Source organism: Diachasmimorpha longicaudata, chromosome 3, assembly GCF_034640455.1.
Source record: "Diachasmimorpha longicaudata isolate KC_UGA_2023 chromosome 3, iyDiaLong2, whole genome shotgun sequence".
In the NCBI taxonomy this organism is placed as follows: Eukaryota; Metazoa; Arthropoda; class Insecta; order Hymenoptera; family Braconidae; genus Diachasmimorpha; species Diachasmimorpha longicaudata.
In genome coordinates, this window is record NC_087227.1 from 4,176,089 (window position 1) to 4,202,415 (window position 26,327).

At 37.3% G+C, this 26,327-nt stretch overlaps 1 protein-coding gene across 9 annotated transcripts in view; it reads left to right on the forward strand.

Moving 5' to 3' along the window:
• LOC135160469 (G-protein coupled receptor Mth2-like) overlaps nucleotides 1-26,327 on the forward strand; it is a 56,106-nt gene that overhangs the window by 10,517 nt on the left and 19,262 nt on the right. For 3 of the 9 annotated variants that reach the window (XM_064117031.1, XM_064117033.1, XM_064117034.1), the window contains exons 2-3: nucleotides 12,005-12,979; nucleotides 15,326-15,404. In XM_064117031.1, the coding sequence (XP_063973101.1) occupies nucleotides 12,082-12,979; nucleotides 15,326-15,404 (977 nt within the window). In that variant the 5' untranslated portion in view covers nucleotides 12,005-12,081. Of the gene's footprint in view, nucleotides 1-276; nucleotides 923-11,966; nucleotides 12,980-15,325; nucleotides 15,405-26,327 lie in introns of those variants that run through there. The other 6 variants (XM_064117036.1, XM_064117038.1, XM_064117037.1 and 3 more) reach the window with 4 other exon arrangements.

The window sequence follows — 26,327 nt, forward strand, 5'->3', positions numbered from 1 at the left end:
ATCAATATTTAATTATAAATCCAGGGAGATAAATTGAAGTCTTAAGTAAAATGGTCGAACTTCCCGAAGATCCAATTGAAGAAATTACAAAAACATTTCAACTATGAGTTTAAAATCATAGGGATCAAACAGGTGTTAATTTCCAAGGAAAATTATCGGAACGGAAAATTCGGAATTTTGATGAATTTTGGCATTAGTCACCTGTGTCGCCTGTGTTTCCGATCGGAAATTCCTCCCGTACGTCGAACAATCGAGAAAAAAAGTCTATCATTTCAGCAGAGGTCATCAAGAGTTCCAAGATCACTGGGACAATCAGAAAAGTCAAAGCTCTCGATCTGCTGTCGACCCGGAACTTTCATGAACTCATCGAAGAACATCGACTGCCTGACGAACACCTCGAATCGCATTAACGATCCCATCGTACCGCAGATCTTTCGAGAGGACCTGAAACCATCAGACAAAGGACCACAGGATTTCCAGAGAATCTATCGAATCCCCTGCAAACATGGCTTTTACGAATTATCCAGTGACCCACCAATTTTCGATGTGTTTTATCTGCTGGAAAATGGACGAATCTTTCTTAACAATTCACAACATAAACTGCCAGACGCATTTCTGGAGATCGATGACTTCTGCTTGAGCAGCTGGATGGGAGAGACTGAAACGTTCACGAGGATCATCGCCTGCTACCCACCACCGAGAAGGGAAATTCCTGTGGCTTACACTATAAGTCTCGTTATGTCAATGCCATTCCTCGCTGCAACTTTTCTTGTTTACGCTCTTTTGCCAGAATTGAGGAACATTCATGGGATGACACTGATGCTGTATGTTGCATCGCTCTTCTCGGGCTACATGGGACTTATTGTTGTACAGTTTGGGGCCGCTTCACCCTGGCATCACAAAGGATTTTGCACTTTTTCAGGTAATTCATTTTTCCGGCTTTCGATTATCGCTGGGGTATTGGATACACGAAGATGAAAATTAGTGAATTTTTGTAGTGAGTACGGTAAAAATTTTGTACTGCCTTTGAGACACAAATATTTTCCAATTGAATTTCCATTGGATTCCGTTGGATTTTCCACTGGAAATTTCAGGAATTTGGTTGTTCAAAACAAATATGATAGTGTTGGATACCCGAGTACAATTAGTCCTTTTCAACTTTTACACAAATAAAAAAAAAGAACTTTATTGACTTGTTTTGGAGTACAAAGTTGTTGGGACATCCAATCGTGTCCAATTCTCATTTGTAAGTTAGTAAGTAAGTGAGGGGTAGTTTTGCATATATTTCTGAGAGATATAGAGGCATGTTCAGGTGATTGTTACTGGATCGGGATAGGGGTAGAGAGAGAACATTCGGATCGGAGGATCAGGAAGGGCCTTGAGGCCCTTACCATGATGGGGACTGTTCACAAGGTTTTATCGACGGAAAAATATTCTGTCGTTTAAAATGTTATTATTGGGTTTAACAGGAATTGGATTTGAAGAAGAGAAAATGTGTTTCTTTTTGTAGTTGGAATTTTGGGGTGTATGACAATTATCAAAATTCCTGTAGGTGTCAGAAACAATTACTAGGCCGTCTAGTAAAATTTCTTCAGCCGGGTAGGAAAAGTTCTATAAGGGGCCTCGTAAAAATGTTAAGTCTAACGAGAGACGAGAAGATGGACGCTAAAGGGCTGATGCAACGGGACCCCTGACGGAGCCCAACGTCGGCGATAATCGGATATATTCGGCGCTCATCAGTAACCAATCACAATGAGTTAACGATAACTTGCTGTGCACAGCAGTAAAATATTTCAAAATAAGCTGTTAGGGAAGAGCAACAAATAATAACACATACTCTTGTGATAAAAATAACTTGAAAACAGTTTAATTAAACACCGACTCATATTGATACATTTTGGAGCAGAAAAACTATCAAACACCCATGTGGTCCCCAAATACAACAACCTCCGAACCTACGACCATGTGACCTGACGTCACACTTGACACCTGCGCAATAGACAACTTTGCTCTATTAACTCTCTAACAGGGACAATAAAATAAACTGATCTAGACAGGAATTTTTAAAGGATATCTATGCATTTTGCATTTAAACTAAAATGAAAAATATTTTGTAAATTTTACGAAGTTATACATTATTAATTACACAATGTAATACAAAATTTATGATATTGATAGGCGTTATCATGTGGGAATAAGGTATGTTCCAGCATTCTAGTATTTTCCATCTCGATTTGAGTGCTCAGCGGAGTAATTTTTCTGCGACTTTTCTCTCCATATGGGGCAAAAACTTCTGATGTTCCGTAGGATATTCCGAAGTTTCACTTATGAAAGTAATGAAGGGCTATCAGGGAAAATTTCAGGATTATCGGTCATTTCCTCTGAGGACGATAGTGACGTCACTGGGAAAACCGTTGGGAGAAGATAATCATCCAATCAGGAAAATCCTGTTTCTATTCTGGCGAAAATATTTGCGCTATCACATTTTTAAGACGGACATGACTTGTTTATAATCTGGTAAAACCAGAATTATGGAAGATCTTTGCGACCCGTGATATGACGGTCACATGATAGCCGGACATTACGATTTTTATGATATAATTGGATAGTTTTTTCCACGGAATATTCAATATCTTTTTATTAATAAATTACGTACTTTACATAAAGATATGTGTTCAATATATCTTTACAAAAAAACTCAAAAACTGGGGTCAAATAGTACTTTTCATGAATTACAAAGATTTATTACTCCCACAATAATTACTTGACAATATATAAAAATTGTGATAATTATTATGATGGGCATTAATACTCCCCAGTCTCCACCTTTACATGTATATTATAATGTTATGATCAATTGAATCAATATTGCCTCAATATTGATAGTCAATATTAGCTCAGCGTTGACAGTTTCCCAAGATCAAAACATTTTGTTATTTCCTGTAAAATCGGTATTGAAAGCTTGATAATTTATCTGATCTGATCAATGAGATACCATATACACTGAGACAAAAATGTAGTAAAACGGACGGATGATTTTCGTTATTTAAACACTCAGTGTTTTTCAATAGTATCAACGGAATAACTCCTTGATGATACCAAATATCTGAGGCCTTTTAATAGAATTGAGTGATTATACTGTAATTCAATCGTTGATTCTGAGGGCTCCCAACAGAAGTCTCATGATTCGATCTCATGGGGTTCAAATCTATCGTATATTCACATATAATACCACAAGTGGTTCAAAATTATCGAATATTTCCCGATAGATTCGTTGCAAACAAATGAAGGAGTCAAGTTTTTCAGGCTAAAAAATCACGAGTGCGAAGCACGAGTGATTTTTCCTGAAAAACTTTACGACTTCATTTGTATGCAGGGAACCTAGAGGGAAATATTCTATAATTTTGAAGCTCGAGTGGTATTCAGGGGATTATTTTTCCTATCCAAATTTCGGCCAAGAGAATTGTGCCATGACATGAAAAGAGGTTTATTTGGTTAAGTGTCGTTTGTTTACCAAAATATTCAAAAAATTATCGCTGATATTCGAGGTAGGCTATACAAAATATCAACAAATGGTGCAATTCTATTGGCTGAAATTTGGGTGGGAAAAATAATCACATATAATACCACAAGTGCTTCAAAATTATCGAATATTTCCCGATAGATTCGTTGCAAACAAATGAAGGAGTCAAGTTTTTCAGGCTAAAAAATCACGAGTGCGAAGCGCGAGTGATTTTTCTGGAAAACTTGACGAGCTTATTTGTATGCAGGGAACCTTGAGGGAAATATCAGATAATTTCGAAGTTCGAGTGGTATTCGGGGGATTATTTTTTCCATCCAAATGTTGGCCGATAGAATTGCACCATGAGACATAATTTTCAACGAATTGCCATTTAATCTGTCAGATACAATTGAGGGTTACTTCAACATTTGTTTTTTTTAATATATATCAACATGCAAAATTTCCAGTGAAATTTCCAAGAATTTCCGCTGAAATATCGTGTTGGCTATACAAAATAACGTCGAATGGTGCAATCCTATTGGCCAAGATTTGGATGGGAAAAATAATCGCTGATATTCGAGGTAGGCTATACAAAATATCAACAAATGGTGCAATTCTATTGGCTGAAATTTGGGTGGGAAAAATAATCATTTGGATTCACTGAATATTTCATCACATTTAATTAGTTACTTGAATGTGTTGCATCCCGTCGATCTGAAAACTTGTTGTAACCATTGTTGTTGTTGCCATCAACAGAATCACATGCAATAAGATGTTTTCAATAGAATAATGACTTATTCTCCAACATTACTGTCGCTATTTACACTCCTCCAGTCAAAATTTCACCGAGTCTTTCAATTTGGTTGTAACGCCTACGGGCCAGTTTGCGACGTTGAAGCCAAGTTGGCAATTCTAAATGCTCACTTCATGAATTAATTTACTTTCAACGTGGAGATCATCACTTATTTCCATTCATTCCAGATGTTACGTTGAATGTAAGTTTTTTCAATTTAGGGTGCAGGGGCAGGGGATAGTTTCCCCTTTTCCATCCTCATCGCCACTCCCTTCAGATAGTTCTTCGTAGCTAAGTAATTAAAAGAATATGGCATTTGTCAAGTTAATGAATCATTGGTAAATTTTAATTGTTCCACTAGAATAATATGTACCTTAATTATCATTAATGGGAATTTTAATTCAATCCTAATCTATGGAACCGCATGGAATAAGATATTTTCAATGGAATATGATTCATTTTCAAGCGAATATGTCATTATTTACGCTCTATAGAGAAGCCACTGGGAGAATGAAAATTTTAAATGTTAAAATAATGGAATTCTTTTTTTATATGAAATAATTTGCGTTCAACAATAGTATATTTCGATACACGGAGAGAAAAATACTTTGAAAATTATGTGTCTGTTCCGTAATCTGCCAGTCAGCACAGTATTTCGTAAAAATTACGGAACAGTAACGCATTTTTTCACTGAACGTTTCATACATTTTCGGGTTCGTTTTGAACTTTTTCCTGGAACTTTACTGAAAAAGTGCGTGATTGTGCGGTAATTTTAACCGAATATTCTTTTGACAGACAGATTACGAAACTGGCACGTAATTTTTATGGAATTTTTCTTTCCGTGTAGCACTCGTGACAAAAATGGATTTTCTGACTTATGTGATTATTACTCAAATGAGTCAGAAAATACTGTTTTGTTTCAACGGGGTGTTTTGCTACCCCCTCCCGCTTATAGCAAAACATACTATTTCAACAGCAAAATATACTATTATAGATATTATAAATATATTCGTTTAGCCCGTATCGAAAAACGCCTTTTCGTTTACTAGTAAAGTCTTTTCGTTTCCAAGTTTTTACTTTTCGACACGGGCTGAACTTAGCAGCAGTGACAAAAAATATATTTAGTCACTGCTGCCACATTCAGCTCGTGTCAAAAAGTGTCTTTCGTTTACCAGTAAACGAAATATGGTACAGCTCGCCACTCGCTGAACGTAACACCACTAACAAAAACTATAGTTCGGATACACGTGCAATGGGGTGTTTTAACTCGCGCGATTGGTAGTCCTCGGCTTTGCCTCGGGCCGCCAGCTTCACACTGATTGCTATCCCCTCGCGCTTGTATGGAAATATATTATTTCGTAGAATCAACGATATTTTTCTCTCGTAGGTCTACAATACTGTGCCTTCATTCGGAACTAAAACATGGCATTATTTCAATGCGATAGGATAGTCGTATTGCCAATTCTAGATAAACTAGATCGATGTGATTATTTAATCCCCCTACTTCCTAGTGCTCTCCATAATGCAGTACACAACAAGAAAAGTCGCAGAAAATTACTGTGTCAGACACTAGAATTGAGGTGCAGAATGCTAGAATACAGGAAAATGTTTTATTCACACACAAAAATTTCTATCAATACCACAAATTTTATGATACATTTTGTCATTAATGATATGTGGCTTCGTAAAATATACGAAACACCACTATCAAATTTGAAGGTCTATTACTTTTTATTTGCGTATAGGAAATTAATAACTTTCACTATTTAATTAAATGTCACAATCTTTATTCCCATTTAGTCATATGCAATTTTTAGGAAAAGTCTCGTTTAAAGACTATTGCCTTGAAATCCCGTGTGCTTTCCTCGAGAGACCGTTTCAGAGTGTCCCCGCCTGCGGTTCATCCTGGGTGAGAGGTTCGATCCAAAGACAAGGTCCTTTTGTCCTTTGGTTGTCCACGTGTTGGGCCATTTCGGTCATAAACGGCCCAAGTGTTTCCGTACTTCCCAGAGACGTTTACAAGGAGCCGCTCGATTGGATTTCAATGTTAAAAATATTCCCCACATGCGTTTAAATGAAAAATTAATAGAAATCCTTTCAAAATTTCCATTTAAATCAGTTTATTTTATTAGACCTTCTTTGATTTGCTACTGTGCTGCACAACAATATTACGTCGACCCATTGCGATTAGTTAATAGTAAAAATGGGATATTTCAAATAATGAAACTGTTCATTAATTTACTTTATAAACTTTATTCGTTAATCCCTCGGAAGACACATCCGCTTGTCACGTATTTCTTGGAGGAACTGTCATGTGTTAAAGTTATCGATTTATCTCCTATGATCAATGCGGAGAAGAGGACAACGGTTAGATGGAGGTCAATAAATATTGAACACGTTATCACTATTAATTAATGTCCCCTTTATTTTTATGTGAGTAGCACTCGTAGACCGAGTGGGTCAACGCGTATGATACAAAAAACTAGAAAAACTTAGCACGACTTTTCTACGCCAGACTGACCTGAGGAAAAAGTTCTCGAAAGCCGAGAGCCAATCAGAGACGGAGAAAGAAAATAAATTAGTCCCTTTGAGAATGTTCTATGGTCATCCCTATTCCGATTGATAAACAGACCAAAGACAGATCCGCGACTAACCACTTCAATATCATAAGTAACAAACAGGTACCGGGACCTCAAATAACGTAGCTATCATAGATCTAATCCATTTGAGTCTGTTCCGGCCCAAAAAGAATACATAAATATCATAGCCCATATTTTGCAGAATTCTCAACGGTAAAAATATTAATTAATATTGAGTGTATGCAAAGAACGAAAAATATAACATTGAATTTATCCTTCGTATTATTTCAATCTGAAACTCAACACTTAACGATGAGCTCCGAATATACCCGATCATCGCCGACGTTGGAGTCCGTCGCGAGACCTGTTGCATCTGCCATTTAGCGTCCGTCCCCTCGTCACCCATTAGACGTCAATTTTTACAGGACCGATATAGAACTCTTTTTAACTCGATAAAGAAATTTTACTAGACGACATAGTAATTTATCTCAGCTCTGCATTTTATCCCAAGATAGTAAGATCCCAGGGTAATTTTTATCGCAATCCTACTGCAAAAAACCCCAGAATGTTTCTCCGTGTATGACGTTTCCTCGAAATCATCTCCTAAAACCGTCTCAACAACCAAAAATGGTAATTTCCTCTCAACAAATATTTACCTCCGCATTCCGAAAATTCCAAAAATATAATAACCTTGATGTTGTATTTTTCGTATCTATGTTGCTTGAGCTAAATGCACCTTTCACTGCATCAATTAACGCTTGACCGCTGTGCTGCTATAGTACAGCCACTTGCCATGCCGGGCGCGCTGTCAAACTCGTCTGTTACGTATTCTCTCTCAACCCACGAAAATTTAGCAATGCAAATTGTTGTCTGCGCATAGATCACTCGAGAAGGTCAAACCGATGCTGATCCGCTTACACTGACATCCCGGGAGTTCATTTAGAACATTCGCAAATTGTTTCGCACTGGGATTTTCTTATTGGAGCACAGTCGAATCGTTTTACTGTGTGAAGACTTAGCTGTCGTTATTGTTATAACGATAATTACTATTTTGAGACAGAAGAATTTCCAGAAAATGTCATGACCCAATGGGAGTTGGAGATGAGGGTCTTCGGGTAAGCACCTGACCATCTTCTCCAGGTAACCCTGTACTATAGTCGGTGGTATAAATGAGAATTAGCTTCAAAACACTCCCTGCAGAGGAGGCACTGGGGTTGACATTGCCGTGTTCCCTGACAGTGAATTCCGAAAACAATAATTTTAAATGATTTTTTATTGTTAGTTAGTCTTGTTAAATTAGCGGCACGCTTCCACATAATTATTTTTATATCATGTACTGAGAAGTTCTATATCACTTCGGATTGATGTAACATGAAAAATCAAGATCTTTAATGTGAGTGATTATAAAGCTTTTATTTGGGAACAAAAATGGAAGAAGTCAGACGAGACATTTTTTGCGAATTTATTTTAATTGGTTCTATCAGAATCCAGGTTAATAAATAATTGAGACCATGCTGACTAGAAAAATGAACACAGGTCACATCAGGTCCAGATAAGATTGGCTGATTTCAAAGTCAGGTCCTCGTGCGGTTATCTAGAACTTGGCATATCAGGACCTTATCTCGATGTAGCTTGTAATGCACTGTGAAGCCCGGTCCTCATCAGGCTGATGGACTGCCTACCTGGTAGGGCGACCTTCTAAGGTGCGATTCCAGCAAATATAGATTTGCCTTACGCAATAAATTAATAATAACTTGAATAATTTTTCAATTATTGATTTATAACGATGTGTATACCATTACCAACTCTTCACAAACGTGAATTAACAAGAAAAGAAAGTTCCCTCAGGTTTCGAATTTCGGTCTTGTCGCACTTAGGCACACATCTAGTTGCTATACGAGTTTGATGTTCTCTAGCTTCGACACTCGGAAGTATCCTGGATGTTCTGGTCTGCTACACTGCAATTATTGAGTACTCGTAATCGTCGGGGCAATATAAGCCAATGGGTGCTTATTCTCATATTTGGAAATAGGAGATTATAGCATGAGGACAATAGGTGGAGGATTATGAGGAGTGTGAAGTTTGAAGCGCGTGGCATTGCAAACTGCTAGTTTCAAAACTAGTTATATTGTCTGTGAGAGTGAGCCCAAAAATGGTCATTAAAAAGGCTCTTACATACTCTTACCAACTGAGCTACTGGATACCACAGGAATTCACTGTCAAACTCAACAGAAACGTCGCCTAACTTCCCTTTAAAAACAATATCTACCACTTTGATAAAATTGAAAAGTCTCTTTGGAATAACGGCCCATAGACATTTTCAGTCAGTACCATTAACAATTGACGCCATGAAAAATTCTGGAATTTCATCCAGACAATTCAGGTCCAATTGTTGAACATTGCGTTGAAAAAATGTATCTTACTCGAAAATCGATGTTTCCCATCATGAAATATCGACTGCTGTAAAATGCGCAGCCAATCAGCTGTCCTCTAGAGTCACTATCAATCCCCAATAATAAAAGTCAAAATAAATCTCCATGACAGTTTAATGAAAATGCCTCCGAATAGTTAATCACCTCCAACTGATGCATTAAGCCATACCCATACCCATTTGTGCATGCCCCATTTAAATCCACTTTCCCCTCGCTGTTTGTGTTTTCATTCCCACTCGGCTAAAAAAAAATCTCGAGAATTCAATTTGCTCTCACCTCGAGCGCGCTTTGTTTCCCAGGATTTATGTCCCGGAAGTTCCAGATAAGACTCCTCCTCTTTGCATTCACACATGAAATCTAGGGTCACAAGTGATCCCAGGGGATAGCCAGGATAATTTCCGTTGAAAAACTTCGACGTTGCATTTTGCTGCCTGAGTGTAGCACCAATTGGATAAATAAATTTTTACATTTTGGATCAAAATCTCCGTGAATTGTATAATTAATGATCCATTTTACAATATAAATGAAATTTCTGTTTGAAAATTCATCATAAAATGTGAAGCTGATAATAACTAACCAATGACTAGCGCAAAAAAGTTCTGTTAAAGTTCTGAAAATTTAAAAAATTGGAAAAAAAATTAATGACGACATTTCAAATCAATAATCATCACTTTCGACCACTAGCTTGGCCCTGAACCCCGGGTTCAGTCGACGCAGTTGAAACAAGAGAGGCCGGTATTTGCGCCCCTTGATCGCTTCTTTGACTGATATATTACTCTCGGCTGACGCCGAAAACTCTTCCTCTTCTTCTAATTTTTTGTTGGCACTGACTACAAGGCTTGGGGCCGTTGCGCCGAGAACCCAATGACATAGATGATTTTGTCTTGAAAGTCAAAGAGGAGAATATGAGGTTTCGTTGTAATGACGAAGCTGATTGCCACAAATGAGAAGTTACAGTAAAAATATCAGTTGTTTGGGTGATTATCAGTATTATTATTGGTAAAAGCGAAATACGTAGAATTTGAATAATAGTACATTATGGCATGAGGACGATAGATGGAGGATTGTGAGGAGTGTGAAGTTTGCAGCACGAGATGTAGACTTGTCACGCCGAGCGATGCAAACTTCACACTCCTCACAATCCTCCACCTATCGTTCTCATGTCATAATCTACTATTATTCTTTGGAAAAATACATAACAATATAAACTAAAGAAAACGAATCTTAATCGAAATACTAAAAGATTAATAATGCTTTAATATTATAAAATGTTTTTTGGTGAATCAGTTTTGCAATCGTATGATTTCTTCTTTGGATGACCACAACCATGGACAATAGAACCTAAGCAAAACGTTTTTATGGACGATTTTCTTTGTCAGGGATAGTAGATATGCTGAGATTTGAGCAGCCTGAAAAATGGAGATTTGTAGTTGATATCTTTGTATTGCTATCGCCCAACTGTCATGCCACTCCGAAGTTACGACGGTCTCCGTTAGAGGCGTTTAGCGGAGGGTAGGTAAGCACCTATACTCCTGGGAGATATAGTAGTGCGATAGTCGATCATTAGCGCATCGGATTAGTCCTTGTAAAGTCTTCGGTTCGATCCTCAGCATCGGTCAACACCGTTCGGTTTTTTAGCATTAATTATGGTAGCCATTCATTAACCGAGGTAATATATAAAATTACAAAAATGATTCATTTTTTATTTTGAATTGATTATCAATAAATAAAGGTTTTCGATTCTAGTTATCAGGTACTAATCCATTTTTCTTGATCGAAATACGATTTTTGTATGCGAAATTGATAATTTTTAGCTAAATAGTAGTACAATTTATTCGAAGAAAAATAATTTTCGTACAACTGTCATGATCATTTTGTACAATGAACAAGTCATGGGACTTTCGGGGATGATCGAGACATTTGTTTGGATTTTTCCAATATTTCTGACACCGGTTGTCTCACCAGCCCCATCATGGGCCGCACACGATTAAAATTCGTCCTTTAATTTTTTTTCGGGGTCACTTTTATTCATTTTTTTCCTCTCTGACTATTCACGAAACTGCTGTGCCCTCGAAGTTAAAAAAATCGTAAAAACTGGTTATCACATCCGGAATGACTCGGCATGTAACCGGAAGACCCGGGTTCGCATCCCGGTTGACTAATTCCCATTTTTTTCCTTAAATTTTCCATTTAAATATTTTTTCAATGACCCACTTCATTTACTCACCAACTTGTCGCTTTACAACACTAGTTATGAACTCATTTCATTTATTTTCGAACTCTCCAACAGGTAAACAAAAATCGGGGCAGAATGGGCCAGTAAATTCAAAACCTCAAATAGCCGAGACAAGCGACCAATTGGTTTATCGTCCCGGTCCCGCGTAGAAAGCCTGTTAGTACAAAAGTCCTGTTATCAGTGAAATTAATATCTCCCCGCGATAATTGAATTTCTCATGGGACCACTTCCCCTCAATCATCTGATATCCACCTCCTCTCAGCTTAATTAACCACCCGTCAACGCCCATTATCCGCACGCCATGAGCAGTCGCACAATATCCCCAAGATGTTAAAGCATTACCAAGAATAATAATAAAAAACATAATTAAGATATTCATAAAAAAATCAATAATCACGAGCTGCAAGTTGTGATAATAATTCAGTTTCATCCGGCTCTTGATGTACGTTGGATTGACCGCAGGGGGGCCTTCAGGGGGACCAGAAGCCGGTCAGCAAGAACTTTAGTCTGACGGTAACATCGAGAGGAGAAACATCGCGATGATCGAGACATTTTTTTGGACTTTCACAATATTTCTGACACCGATTGCCTCACCATCACCATCATGGGCCGCACTTCTGCCGGGTGAAAAGAACTGTCCAGAAGCGGCACTCATATACCCGGACGACCTTATCATCAACAAAATTGTTGAGATCGACGACCTTGGGCTGACAAGGGCCGAAAATTCAACCGGTGAAATTTCAATCGATGGAAGTGTGATGCCCTCAGAGGTGACCTACGAGACTGCCAGGTCTAACGGCACATGCCCTTGTCCCTCAAGGTCATGCATCGCCATGTGTTGCCCTGAAGGGCAGGTGTTGAGGGCGAACGACTGTGTGATGGTGGACAAGGTCGAAAAGGTCAGTTTCCCGCGGATATTTAATTCTTTGACCTTGAATCCTTCGGAATTGGATTTGAACAGTGAGGGGAAGGACCTCAATGGATCATTTCATATTTTCGTTTGGGACCCTTGTCATAATGCATCAAAATGGCGGCTAAATCCCAAGGTGAAAGCTGATGAGTTTAAATTGCTGGATAATGGATCGATTTACACTGTTCATGATCAAAATATCATCGGATTTGAAAACTACTGTTTGGCTTTTGTTGACGGTGACATCTTCAGTGTGGTGCAGTGCTTTGATATGGATTATGAGGCACCGGAGGAGAGTAATAGTTCGGGGCTGAAGATGGCAGCTTTCATGCCCATTGGTCTTGTTCTATCTGTGCCTTGTTTGATTGCCACATTTGTTGTGTATTCGGTACTCCCGGAGCTGGATAATATGCATGGCATGATATTAAGGGCTTACGTAGGACAGTTGGGGCTGGCGTACACGCTCTTGGCGACGCTGAAGATCGTACCAGTGGTTTCGCACAATCAGGATACCTGTGTTACTTTCGGTAATTGCATAATTTTGGGTATTTGGGGGTAGGGATTGTGAATAAGGGAATTATAACGTTGTGAGATTTTTTTTTATTATACAATGATGTCATTTTTTAGTTTGACAGGGATCATATAAAAATTTTGAGGGTATTATGGGGGTCATTAGCGTCGTGATAATTTGGGACTAATGGAAAAATAAAGGTCTTATGGGGAAGTATATTATCAATTAGCTTATCCCTCAAAATTACGTAATTCAGAATACTGTCTCAAAAGTCACAACAGAAAATAGTTGAGGTGGACAAAACTATTTTTTCAAATTATTACAGGAAAAAATATATTACGGGTTAAAATGTTTTGGGAGAAGAAAACATCACGTTGAAATATTCCAAAAGTAAATAGTATAAAATATTACAAAATATTGTGAACAAAGAAATGTAAGGAATGTTTATCCTTGAACTCTTAAAATAATGAACAATGCCTCGAAGATGCTGCACAATAGCAGAACCCATTAAATAACCATCAACTAAAACTTGAAATTTCCCATCGTAATCGCAGTAAACGAAGCACAGGACACCTCCACTGAGAGTCCAGGTGTCAGGGGTTTTTTGAGTCGAAAAATTCCTGTAAAAGGTTCTTCTCTTGAGTCACTTATTTTAATTAAGGAAGAGAAAAGACGAAAAATTGCCCCTCCAATGCACTCGGAAAGTATCGTTTAAATAATTGGAATCCGCGACTTTATCGGTTTTATTCCATAACTCGATAAATATTGACAGTATGAGAAAAAAATATGAATGCAAAATTAGTCCTTATAAAATGGCTAACAAAAAAATTCTGAACCGTTTTTTTATTATAACAATCCCATCGGAGATACTAGCCAGTGAAGGCGCGCGCCGCACTCCCCAACTTGTGTATTGACCAGTATCGGCGAGCCGCTCAATCACTTGCTACTCCACCATCCAAAAATCATCTGTAAATTACATCAAATCATTTCACACAGAAATTAGGGGAAATGATGAAAAAATTATTTGTAAAAACTATTATTTTAACTGTTATTATAAATTTAAATGCAAAAACTATTATTTTTATGTACTGTTATTGATTACAATTGTCATGGCAATACATTACTATTGTCATTATTATTATTATCAAGGTTAACAGGTTTCTCCTTCCCTCTACTGCCATCCAAAAAAGTATACAAAAGGACTGCAAGTAGAAAAACAGAGTTGATCTCTTTGCACGCTTCTATTTTCAAAACTATCATCAAAATGAAAAAAGAAATTAGGAAACATTTTTATGTAGAATTTTATAAGGAATAATTTTGTATTAATTTATTTTTCTTTGCTGCGAACGGTATTTGCGACTATTCAGAATAAACGCTAGAACCTCAACTGTAACTTGTTAGACAATATTTTCGAAGTAAATTTGAGGGGACGTTTTTCACATTTTTGTTAATTAGCATTAAAGCTAGTAATGAAAAGAGTAAAACCTTCTCTAGGAATTATTCGATGAATATTGAAGGTTTTTGCCTCTGATGCCTGGACTATAACGCTTGCTTTTTTTGCAAACCAGAAAAAAATATGTGCATGATTTTATTTTGGATGAAGTAGAAATTTTAAACACATTCTAACTTGACAAATGATAGACTGAATGAAGAATTGAATTTAACAAAATCATTAGTATGAAAAATATACCGACTTTATTACGTGCACAAAAGTAATCCACAACTCGCTTGAGTAAATCACGACAATTAACAGCAGTTGGTGATATTGCTTTAACAATTATTAAGCGCTAAAATATTTATTTGTACAAAACTTTTACTTTTATTTTTAATAATTCTGCGAAATAGTATATTTACATTATAATATTTTTAAGCGTCATATTTTTATTAAATAAAATTTAGAGGGATAACATAAGAGACACCATAACTGACGTAACTGAAAGCAATTACCATAATTGTTTCCCAATGGCACCTCAATTGTTCAATTGTTGTTAATTTATTATAAATTTTCCGGATAAAAGTGAGCAGATGTATTTTGATATGTTCCTAATCGCACTCCAATCAACCGATTGATATAATTTTTATTTCCTGAACCCCTACTTCCCATAGAAACTTGAAAATAACTGGACTATTTGAACTGTTGTAAATTTTCAATTGAGAACTTGGTGCGGTGGAGGTAGAGCAACAGTTTTCCCTGTCAGTAACTTCCGCACTTGGGGAGTTACGGAACAATTTTTTTTCTTTTTAATTTCAGAGACAATCTTCCTGTCTCGCCAGTGAGGCAAAGTTGAATCCTCCACCGCGTCAGGTTCTCAAGCGGATAGTACTAAAAGTTGATAATAAAGACAATCCATCTTTGTTTCAGCCTTCATTATTCACTTCTCGTTCCTCTCGTCCTTCTTCTGGCTGAATGTCATGTGCTTCGATATATGGTGGACCTTCGGGTAAGTTGGGATTATACGATTATTTTCCTTTACATACCTAATATTTATTTATTCTATGTATATCCTTCTCGAGTTTTAACATTGTATTTTGCGGTATCATGGGCCGGCTCCCTCTCCAAGGGTGTCGCATTTACTCCAGGATCTGTACGCCACGTACAGACTCTTCTGGTGACCATGGAAATCCATGGAAAACCTTGGCCGGCACGGTGTCCATCACCCAAGCTTCATCGGCAACTGATATTTCTTGATGATTCGCAGTGTCTCGGACAAAGAGGAGTAACTGAAGTAGAGGCTCAGTTCTAGGGGTTTCAGTAACGCCAGTGGCATCGTATTACCTCACCCCAGAAGAGGCAGGGCGCCACTTGCAATGTTGGGGTGTCGGCCCATTTTTAATTGCAAATAATTCTTAATCCCAATCTTACTACACAGCATTCTCATGTTCAGAGTTTCTTTGAAACCGCGAATTAAGAAACCATTCGATTGTTCTGTCAAAAAGTTAAAACAAAATCGTAGAATGGAACACGGTAGTAGGGTTTGGAATGACCCCTTCCCAATCTCCTTAATTTTAAATGAAGCATGCTCATATCCTCCATTCTGCTCATCCTAGTGTTACCTAATCTCAATGGGAAAAAAGCGTTCCGGTGATGGAGAGGAGTACACCTCCATTTTTAACTAGTTCCTCTGACAGTAGGACTGTTACTGAGTAACTGAGGAATTGTTGAGTCGTCTGACGGGTAGACACCCCCGCATTGCGTGTGGCGCCCTGCCTCTTCTGGGGTGAGGTACTACGAAGCCGCTGGCGTCACTCAAACTCACAGATTTGAGCCCCTACTTCAGTCAACCCTCTTGAGTCTAGGCTTCCGAAAAATTAAAATTCTAATGCCCTAAGCCGGACTCGAACCCGCACCTCACGGGTACCGTCGTCCGCGGGAGCAATTTTCCCATTCGACCAACGTCGTCGGTTCCACTGTTCAAGTATTATAAGTATGTTTATTTATCGAACTGAAATCCGAGGCTTCTAGTCGGCCTTCATCGGCTGACTGTTTGCCCCTAACGACGCCCGCTTCAACTATATATCCTTGAACCTTTTTGAAGTATCTTTAAGGGCAATTTGAGTATTGCATTGAACCGTTTGGATCGTTAAATATTAGAAATGGGATAGTTATAATGATTCTAAATGTGTGAACGTCATTTATTCTATTTTATTTTATACGCTCAGAAGGCACAACCGCTCTGGTTCGTTTCCTTAAAGGAACTAACTAAAAAGACCAAAGGGCCACAAAAGTCCACATTAACAATGGTCCCACTCATATAGAAATACAAATCGTACAGAACTTATTCAGTCCGACTGTAAATTAATTTTTGATAAATAGTTTGAAATGTAAACTCTAATATAGAATGTTTCCCACCAGAAACTCCTTCATTCTTTTTTAGATTCGAGACTTTCGCGACCATGAATTATATTCGTTTTGGCTTCTGGATGGATGCTGCCTTTCAACTCAGGGTTGTGCCGTCGTTCTGCCAACATTGCAGTTTGCATCTTCAGGGCTATGAGCTCCGGTATCAGGAAGCTACGGAGCCCTTATACACCTACTCTTGTGACCGCGGGGAAAGGGAGATGTTCAGCCAATCACATGTTTTTCATTGATCAGCTGACCAATTAAAAACATGTAATTAGCTAAATACACCCCCCTTCCCTTCTGCGCCTCTTCCCCCACCACTACGAGCGCAAGTGTATAAGGACTACCTTCAGATACTGGAGCCCAGAATCGGAGCTCATAGTCCTGAACATGTAAACTGCAATGTTGGCAGAACGTCGGCGCATCCACGAGCTAAAATGAATAACTATAGTTGCACCTATAACGTCATTGAGTCGATTATTGCCACCGAAAACTAAATTCTGTCATCGAAAAGGAAGTCTTCCAATGATCTACAGCGTTTCTGTAATGTACGATTTATGTCCCTAGGATCGATAAATTCTCGCTTCGTTCGACTTTCGTCGAAACATCCGTTCGACGGTTTCCGAAAAATTGAAAAGTCCAATGTCGGACAGGAAAATTCAACCAATTGGGATACCGTCGTTGGTTATATTTGTTTCAGTTAATGCTTCCGACTTTTTGGTATTTTTTTGAATGAGCGAGAGAGAGAGTGGATACATTTTAGTGACCTGAAAAACTCTTATATCATTAATTATCGATGAATCGTAGCAATTATTTAGCGACGAAAGTTTGATAATAAAAAATGGGAAAGTATTTTTATCGTATAACGTGTTTTTATTACTTTCTGAAGAAATAGTAACTTATGTCATAAGAGATATATTATAGATATTACTTTCTCTCACGAATACCCATCATTGGGAGAGGTGGAAAGGGGAAGATGCCGATATTGTTGAATATTCCCGTGCAGCTGCTCCCAGTATTGAGCCGTGATTTTGATTGTGATAGGAGCAATGAAGTCTATTTTTATTTACAAATACTGAATTATCAATACGAAACATATCAGTAATTATAATAGTGCTATTTTTAATTAGTGATACCGGAGAAAAAATAGAAAATAAATTGTTACTTAGTTTGTCATAATTACAAAGCTTCCTTTCGGAAGCAAAAATTATCACGGGATATAACCTAGCGATTTAACTTACTCATTCATCAACCGCAAGTTATTTCCTAAGAGCAGAACAATGGAAATGGCCTGTGGCTACGATAAACCCGTGAGTTATTCCTGGAAGTTATATCGAGTGACCTACATTGTTTTTTTTTTTTTGTGAATAAATAACGTAAAAACGATCGATGGAGATTCTCGCCATATGCAAAAACGAAGGATTAAGTTTTTATTCTATGTTTTTACTCGTCTGATAACTTCAATTAAATTGCCATCCACAGGGCAATGTAAAACCGATAAAACAGCCATTATATTTTTTTGCCAAAGAACAGATTTATCAAATATATGAAATATTATAAAGCTATTTGGCAATAGTTATTATTAATTTCCGCCATAAATTCTATTCAATTGGCATCTAGCAGAATGCACGAAAAATGATTCAATTTGTTTATATTTTCTGTAAATAAAATAATGCAGAGAAGATCTGCAATTAAGCCAAAATTTTTAATGAGAATAATGGAAAATATCTTGATATATAAAATTGAGGGATTAATTTAATTTAACATGCATTTGTCTCCTGATCTAATTCAATTCAGATTTGTAAATCAGTCCTTCAAACATTTACAAATAAATGTACCACATTTTTTTTATCAGTGGCATCTGCAAATTTTTCAGTCGTGAAAGGTCGCGAACACTCCATAGGAGATGAGCAATCGCCAATCGTGAGCCAATTGGGCAATACTCAATGGACCAGTATTGCCCAATGTTGGCCTACTCTCGGCCGACTGTTGGTATTCCTCGCTATGGATCAGGGAGTCGGGTAGGAGGCCAGGGATCGCCGACAGTCCGCCGAGAATAGGCCAGTATTAGCCGACGGTGGGCCAACGCTCGGCCGACCATTCGCCATTTCCAATCTCCTGGTGGAGCAATTCAATTGACCCATATTGCCAACGACTTCATGTCTTCTGGATTTGTTCTATTTAGTCTAACATACCTGGAAAAACGGTTTCCCGTTGCAGAAACAATCTTGGGATTGTGTTCACATACGATCACGATTGAGACAACTCCAATAATTTATTCATGTCGAATAACTTATTTATAAGCTTTCTATTCACGAACTCGCGTAGAAGAAATGCTTGTCACATGTTAACCCTCTATGAGAGCTTGCGTTTTATTAATTCATATTCAATTAATTCAAACTTAATCCGGTGGATAAGATAATGCCCACAACATACGGCTGAAAGTGATAATGACGGGCATTATGTGACACGCATTGGATGACTAATTTCTATCGTATGGTTTTTCCTTGCTTACAGTTCAAATGAATATCAAACAGTTGTTGCATCACCGATTGAAATAATTTATACAAAATGCGATGTCATTCTCCTGCAATCGAAAATTACCCCACGAAAATATAAGTCAGAAATTCATCACGCCCCCATTACTTCGTTCGTTGTAGATAAAAAAAAGGTTTTGACTCAAATTTTCATCTCTTTTGTAGTTTGGACAGTGGTGGGGCAAAATGGGTTTATGATCAGTGTTTGGAAACTGGGAGTTTTCGGTTTGAATAATGATGGTATTTTCGACTCCAGATTTTGAAGGCAAATCTGGCAAATTTAATGCTCTTGTTTTTATGTTTTTTTTTTTGAGTTTGAAAAAGTAAAAATTATTTTGTGCCGTTTAAGGAGCTTCAGTTGGAGTCCTTTGTGGTACTCGACAGAAACTAAGTTGACCTTAGTTCTCAGAAATCAATACACAACCGCTGTATGATTATTACTAGCTCTGCAGTACTCCCACTCCTCTTACTCGCGGAAACAGCTAATTCTCACTTACTTCTGTGTATTAATTGAGTTATGAAACGATTTGCGGAAATCCCAGGAGTCTGAATGTCGTTGGAAGGAGTTGAGAACTCGGAACGGGGAGTAATTATCTGATTGGAAAATGATTTTCAACTTCTCCAACTCGTGTTCTAGAAAAATCAAACTCAAGCTCACGTGAATAACACAACGAAAAATATTCTCAGATTTTCAGTCAACAGAACTCTTGCTGAAGAAAATTGTTTTTTTAAATAATCATTTTTATTGATTAGTTTTAATATTGGAATTCGTATAAATGCTTTGATGAGCTAAGAAGCATTCCACAATTTCCGAAATAATGTGAAGTTGAGAGTATAAAATATTTTTCAATTTTCATTCGTAAAATCCTCAATTTTTATCACATAAGTTTGAATGGAATCATTGAACAAATAGAAATTATTTTACACATGTTATAAAAATCTAGTTACTCTAGGAATATGTCTGTTGATACTGAACGAAAATATTTTTATTGCAAATATTATTCATTATATTGACACTGAAAAATAATTTAATGAATCCAAGTTCTGTTGTCTATTTCAATTTTTTCATTTGTTTAGAGCGATGCAATACATATGTAGCCACTGATTTCATTATCACATCTACTACGTGCATGACGAGGAAAATATAATTTTGCCAATTAAATATTCTTCTGACAAAAATTTAAAGCGAATTTTCCAATGAAAATTTCGGTCATTAGTTTGTTCAAAACAAATATAATTGACAAAATTCTATTTTTCTCTGTTTCATATTTCATTCTTCGGTTCATGTTAATCAATTTATAATTGAAACCACCGGTCTCTTAAGTATTTACACGATTTTTAAAATATTTATGATCATTCGCCCCCAGATGTTCCTATCAATTAGTTTAACTATTTCGATTCTGCTCAAAGCGACTGGTGGGAGATAATGATTCATTGTAACTTCGTTTACATCACTCGGTGCAGTAAACGACTCATTACGCACGCTGACGCGCGCACTATTCGATGTTTATGTGATGATGGAAAATTTTGAAGGAAACATACGGTTCAGATAGTCTCACTTGGTCGTCGCTTTTTTTCTAACGCTCACACTCGTTAGAACATCTTCATAGCACTTGTTGCATAATATTCTATTACAGAGACTCCATTAGTCCTCCGGGGCTCGCAGTTTTAATACGAGGTACCAACAAAGCATGCGATGAACAATAAAATGTTTTGCGCCTTTTGTTATTTCTCGTGTGTATTATTTTTTCAATAATTAAATTAACATCCAACATGAGCGTACGCACCAGCGTGCATAATTAATCGTTTACTGCACAGAGTCATGTAAACCAAGTTACAATTAATCATTATCGTCCTCCAGTCTCCTTGAACAGGATCGAAATAATTAGAACAATTCAATTAGAATAATTAATAAAAATATCAGAAGCGGATGACCATAAACTAAATGTTAATGTACTAATAGAACTAATCGATGAATTAATAAATTATTTATTTAAATGATTCTAAAGCAGATGAAACTGCAGGAAATTTTTTGGTAATTCAACTTAAAATATGAACTGAGAGATATCTGAAGTAATATACAAAAAGTTTTCTAAAATTAAAATATATTTTCAGCAGTAAAAAATCGATTTCTTGAACTCTTAAATATTCTATAACCTTTACCGAGCAATGAACTTGAATAAATTTATGCACCGCTAACAAAATGTTTGAAAAATATAATGAAAATGTGGGGATCTCGTGAACATGTTTGTTACCATTTATATATTACAACTGAAAATTTTTTAGGTTGAAAAACGTCAATTAGTCAAATGGATCATTGTAGAAACCAAGCAAAAACGTACAAATGGTTTTTTCGTTTTGTGAAATTAATTATGGCCAGCGGCGTACGGTTGGCAATGACGACAGTAATATTATATACATTCAATACCGCGTGTCCTTGTCATCGCCCGTTGGAATTCTATTCTCATGTGTGGTCTTGGTAAACGTTCCCGTCGCGCCCAAGTTGACACTGGATGGTTATTTTGTCACGTCTCTCTAGCTCTCCTTTATCCCTCGGCCCCTGATCTTGAAAGGTTTGCACGCCTTCACACAGAATACGAAGACGATAAATATTGTACAGTAAAAATGATGATTGGATAAACAAATGCATAATCACGGGTTCCAAAAGCAAGACTTGAGTAGTTCTTATATTATGCACTGATAGACCGCATTATTCATTACAACAGAATGAATTTTGATTGTAAGATAGCGTCCACTTGACTCCACTAAACGTTCATTTGTTAATAGTTTTTTTATGTTCGAGCCCTTTCTACCTTTCTTTGATTTTTTTAAAGGCATTTACTCTCGTGAATATGCAATAGAGAATATTTTTTATTTTTCACATTTCTCTAATAAACATATTGAAGTGGTTCGTCGCGGGTCTGCCGTCAATCTAGTCGCCAATCGCAGGCGAGACACTCATGGAACGCTCTAGAAGCCAATTTGATTTTCTCCTCTCCCTCTTCGGGTAGCTCTCGATTCTCGAGAGGGTTGTTCCTCGGGCTAGTCTGGTGTAGAACGCCGTGGTATAGAGTCAAGCTAAGTTTTTTCAATTTTGGCAATACCCGTTAACCCACCAAATATACGAGTCACTTTATTAATAATAAATGTCACATTAGAAGCATTAATAACGTGTTCACTGATTATTGACCTTCGTCTCACAGAGCTTTCCTTCTCCTCACTGGTCAAACTGGATCGAAAATCCACGAGATCAATTGAATACATTAACAAAACACAGCATGTGTTGCTATGGTCCCTATCTCTACCTGATATTAGTATTATTATTCAATTTTTTGTGTTGGATTACGAGAGGGTACATAGTTGCTATCATGTGTGTCGAGTGGAAAGGCTTGAAAACTACTCGTTTGCCCTTTGTGTCCTATTCTCGGCTAATTAGCTGTAACATACCCTACGCATACGACTGTGGATTCTACACTGCACCGCATTCCCACTCTCATATAACATAGACACGTTGGTATGAGAAACCACAGGAAAAATCTATACCGGCACAGGCGACTGTCCTACCGACACTCAACCGCTCATCGGAGTGTTGTATACCCCTATATTTCACTTTATATTTTACATTAATATTTCTGTTTCCCATTCACCCTTCCTAGGAGATTCCCAATTATTGCTCAGGGTTTCGCCCAACTACGTCTGGCCCAACTCTTAATCCCAACATAAACCCTGGCGCCACTACGAATTTTCCACATTTCCCATTTACTAAAGGCTAGCATCTGTGTACTCAAAAAATAGTCATGCTTCCCTCCAGCCCCTCCATTTTCTCCTTGTGTCCTCAGGTAAGGAACTGAGTACTTTGACATTATTCTTGTTAATCAGTTAGATCCCGAATTTCACCGAGAGCACTGAGTCCACGCTAAGATCCGAAATCTCTTCGAAGACATAAATCTGTTGTCACAATATTCACACGTTGAGTGAATTTCCTAATAAATATCAGTTTTTATTTAAACATAACTTCTGTGTTTTTAATTTATTACGGGAATCCAGGGGAGGCTCAGCTTCTGAAAAATTAGCATCCGCTGGGATTTGAACTCACAACCTTGCGCACACTAAGCTAGCGGTTAGACACTTCGACCACCGAGGGTGGTTCCTTGATAGTTAACGAATGCAAATACGATAAACCTTGTTTAACTTAAAATTCGCCATTCAAGTGTCATCCGGTAACTATCAACGAATATTCATTTGTTCATATTTAATTCTATCATCGGTTAATAGTTAACGAATTTCGTTTGGAATAAATCAATTGTTCTGTTTGTGGAGCGTATGATGAAGGATCTAGATGGTCCTGAAACCTTATATTGGATTATGGACAGGGATTATCTAAATAATATGAAAACTTTATTTATCATACGCCGAAGGTGTATCATTCCCCTATAATGTCTCCAGAGCAACTGACTCTTAGTGACCAAAAACCCTCGTTTATTTATTCTTTTCTGTACCTTCTCTGGTGCTGTTTATTAAAACTATTCTAAACATGTCAAATAAAAAAAAAAATAAAATACTGACATGGACTGAACACAGCTATCGACAGAGGATTAATCGTCGTCCACACATACCAAGTAGACTCGATATCTGTTGGATTTTTCATGAAATAAATAAATAGAAAGCAAAAATCAATCTCATTTTCTTCTGAGTGTTTACGGTTTGAAATGAAAAACATTTTTATGGACTGGAATTCTGAGAAGTGTGAGGTATGATGTTTAGGTTTGATTCTAAGTATGTAGACAAAGCGGAATGAATAGGAGTCTTTGAGATCATGTGACTAGACGGTCCAGGGTGTTGTTTCCCTCTGTGAATCTAGTTAGTTCCTCTAAGGAATTGGTACAAAGCGAATGTGTCTTCCAAGTACAATTATTTGAGTTACATAATTAAGTAGAGAAATAGTTTCAATTATTTCCAGAATTATTATTTCAAATAACCTATTTCCAATAATATCTTATAAAACAAATTCAATCATATTTCTCATGCAGTTACCAAGTCTGCCACACAGTTGGATTCATAGAATATTATGTGAATGACTGTAAGCTTTAAATTCTGTCAAAAGGGGTGTAGTTAAAGTCGGGCTATCATGTTAAATTTAGCGTTTTAAATTGGTTTGAAAATATCAAGTGATAATATTCCGATGGCGGAATTAAATTGATGATGTAAATTGATAATGTAATCAACAAATCAATCGAACTATCTGGTGCCCTAATTATCAAGCGTTTATCATAGCGTCCGCCCGTACTTTCAGAGAATTCCAGAAATTTGGGTGGGTTTTGAGGAAAAACTGGACTATAATGATCTTAATTTTCGTCAGTACATACAGCAATTAACAGGGAAATTATAAAACAAGTCATTTACTGCAAAATGAAAAATTAATAGCTAATACGGCGGAATTTTTTCTTTCTAATTATAATTTTCTTCGATTTTTTTATGTTATACCCAATATTTATAAGTCTTTCTCCTATCAAACTGCTCATGAAAAATATATTTTAAAACCGGAATATTGAATCTAATACGATAAACGGAATATCAACACGTGTCGACCGCAAACGACCGGGATGACGCTGATATTAATTAAAATTTCCCTTGTTGAAGGCGGAAAGGAATTGCATCTTTGTTCCCCGCGCGACAAAAATTAAATTCTCCTACAGTTCTTTAACGCCTTTTAAATTTCCCTTCTACATCACCTTCGATGTGCCCCCTAGCGGACACAGTATCTTTATTTCTATTCTTCAATAGATGTATAGAACCCAAAGGGCAAGAAAACGAAGTAGGTGTTGAGAACTTCCAATTGGAACAACTGAGCTCCTTCTGGCTGTCACAAATGCATTTTACAATATGATTGTGCTTCGTGTATTTCGTCCGTATGCCCAGAATTTCATGGCGGCCACGCATTCAATATGGCGCTTTACCCCACGAGTCTCAATCTTCGGAAAAGATCTTGAAAATATGTCGAATTTTGGGTGTTTCATTAAGGAGGATTGGGATGTCAATATAATATATTTGAAGGTCATTATGGAAACCAAACTGTTCCAAATAATAGTTCGCTGAGTCCTCAATTCTATCACATGTTCTTGCACTAATAACAACATATCTCTTGTGGATTTGGGAGTTTGACCATTGAGGGGCAGTTTCATAGCTGTGTTGCTGTGCTCAAGCTGTTCTTGATAAGAGGCTCTTTTACAGGACTTTGTCAAGAGACCTTTCTTGTTGTAAATTTAATTTAAACAATTAAACAATTAGCTGCGGAATGCCAAGGGGGATGCCCATGATTTTCGGGATTTTTCCACCAAAAAAGACGTTTTGACAATAATCTAATCACCCCCCCCCCCCCCGAAAGGATTGTCTTAAAATTGGCACGGAATGGAACGTCCGTCCGTGGAGAAGGGGAAGCACGCACACGGACGTAGAGCCGTGCAATGCTCGCGCCCCATTGGCCGTTCTTTTCACCCCCATATCTCGATAGGGGTGCGTCTGAGCGAAAAGTGGAAAAGGACTTTTCAGTTCCAAATCACCCCCAAAACATGCCGGTGCAGTCCCAGCAGGATCATATAAATGACCCTGTATAGCTTCCCTTGAGGTGCTGGTGAAAGGGGAGGAGGGTTGTTCAGCCAATCACATGTTTTTAATTGATTAGCTGGTCTTCTGGCTTCCTGGCAGGTCTAGGCTTTTCTAAGACCCAGAAGATCCTGCAACGGTTCCGCAAACTTTTCGAAAACCATAACCAAAAAGATTGTTTTTATAATCCGACAATGAATGACCTTCGACCTGTTGCACTTTATGAATAAAGTCGAGGATTCTGATTTTTCCAAATTCTCGTATCGTAGTAGTATTTTATCAGGAAATGGTTCCAGATATTTCTATGGTGATGAGGATTCGTATTTTATGTTCATTTATTGAAAAAAGCGACCTCGGGACTGCGACTAATTCTAAACGACTCG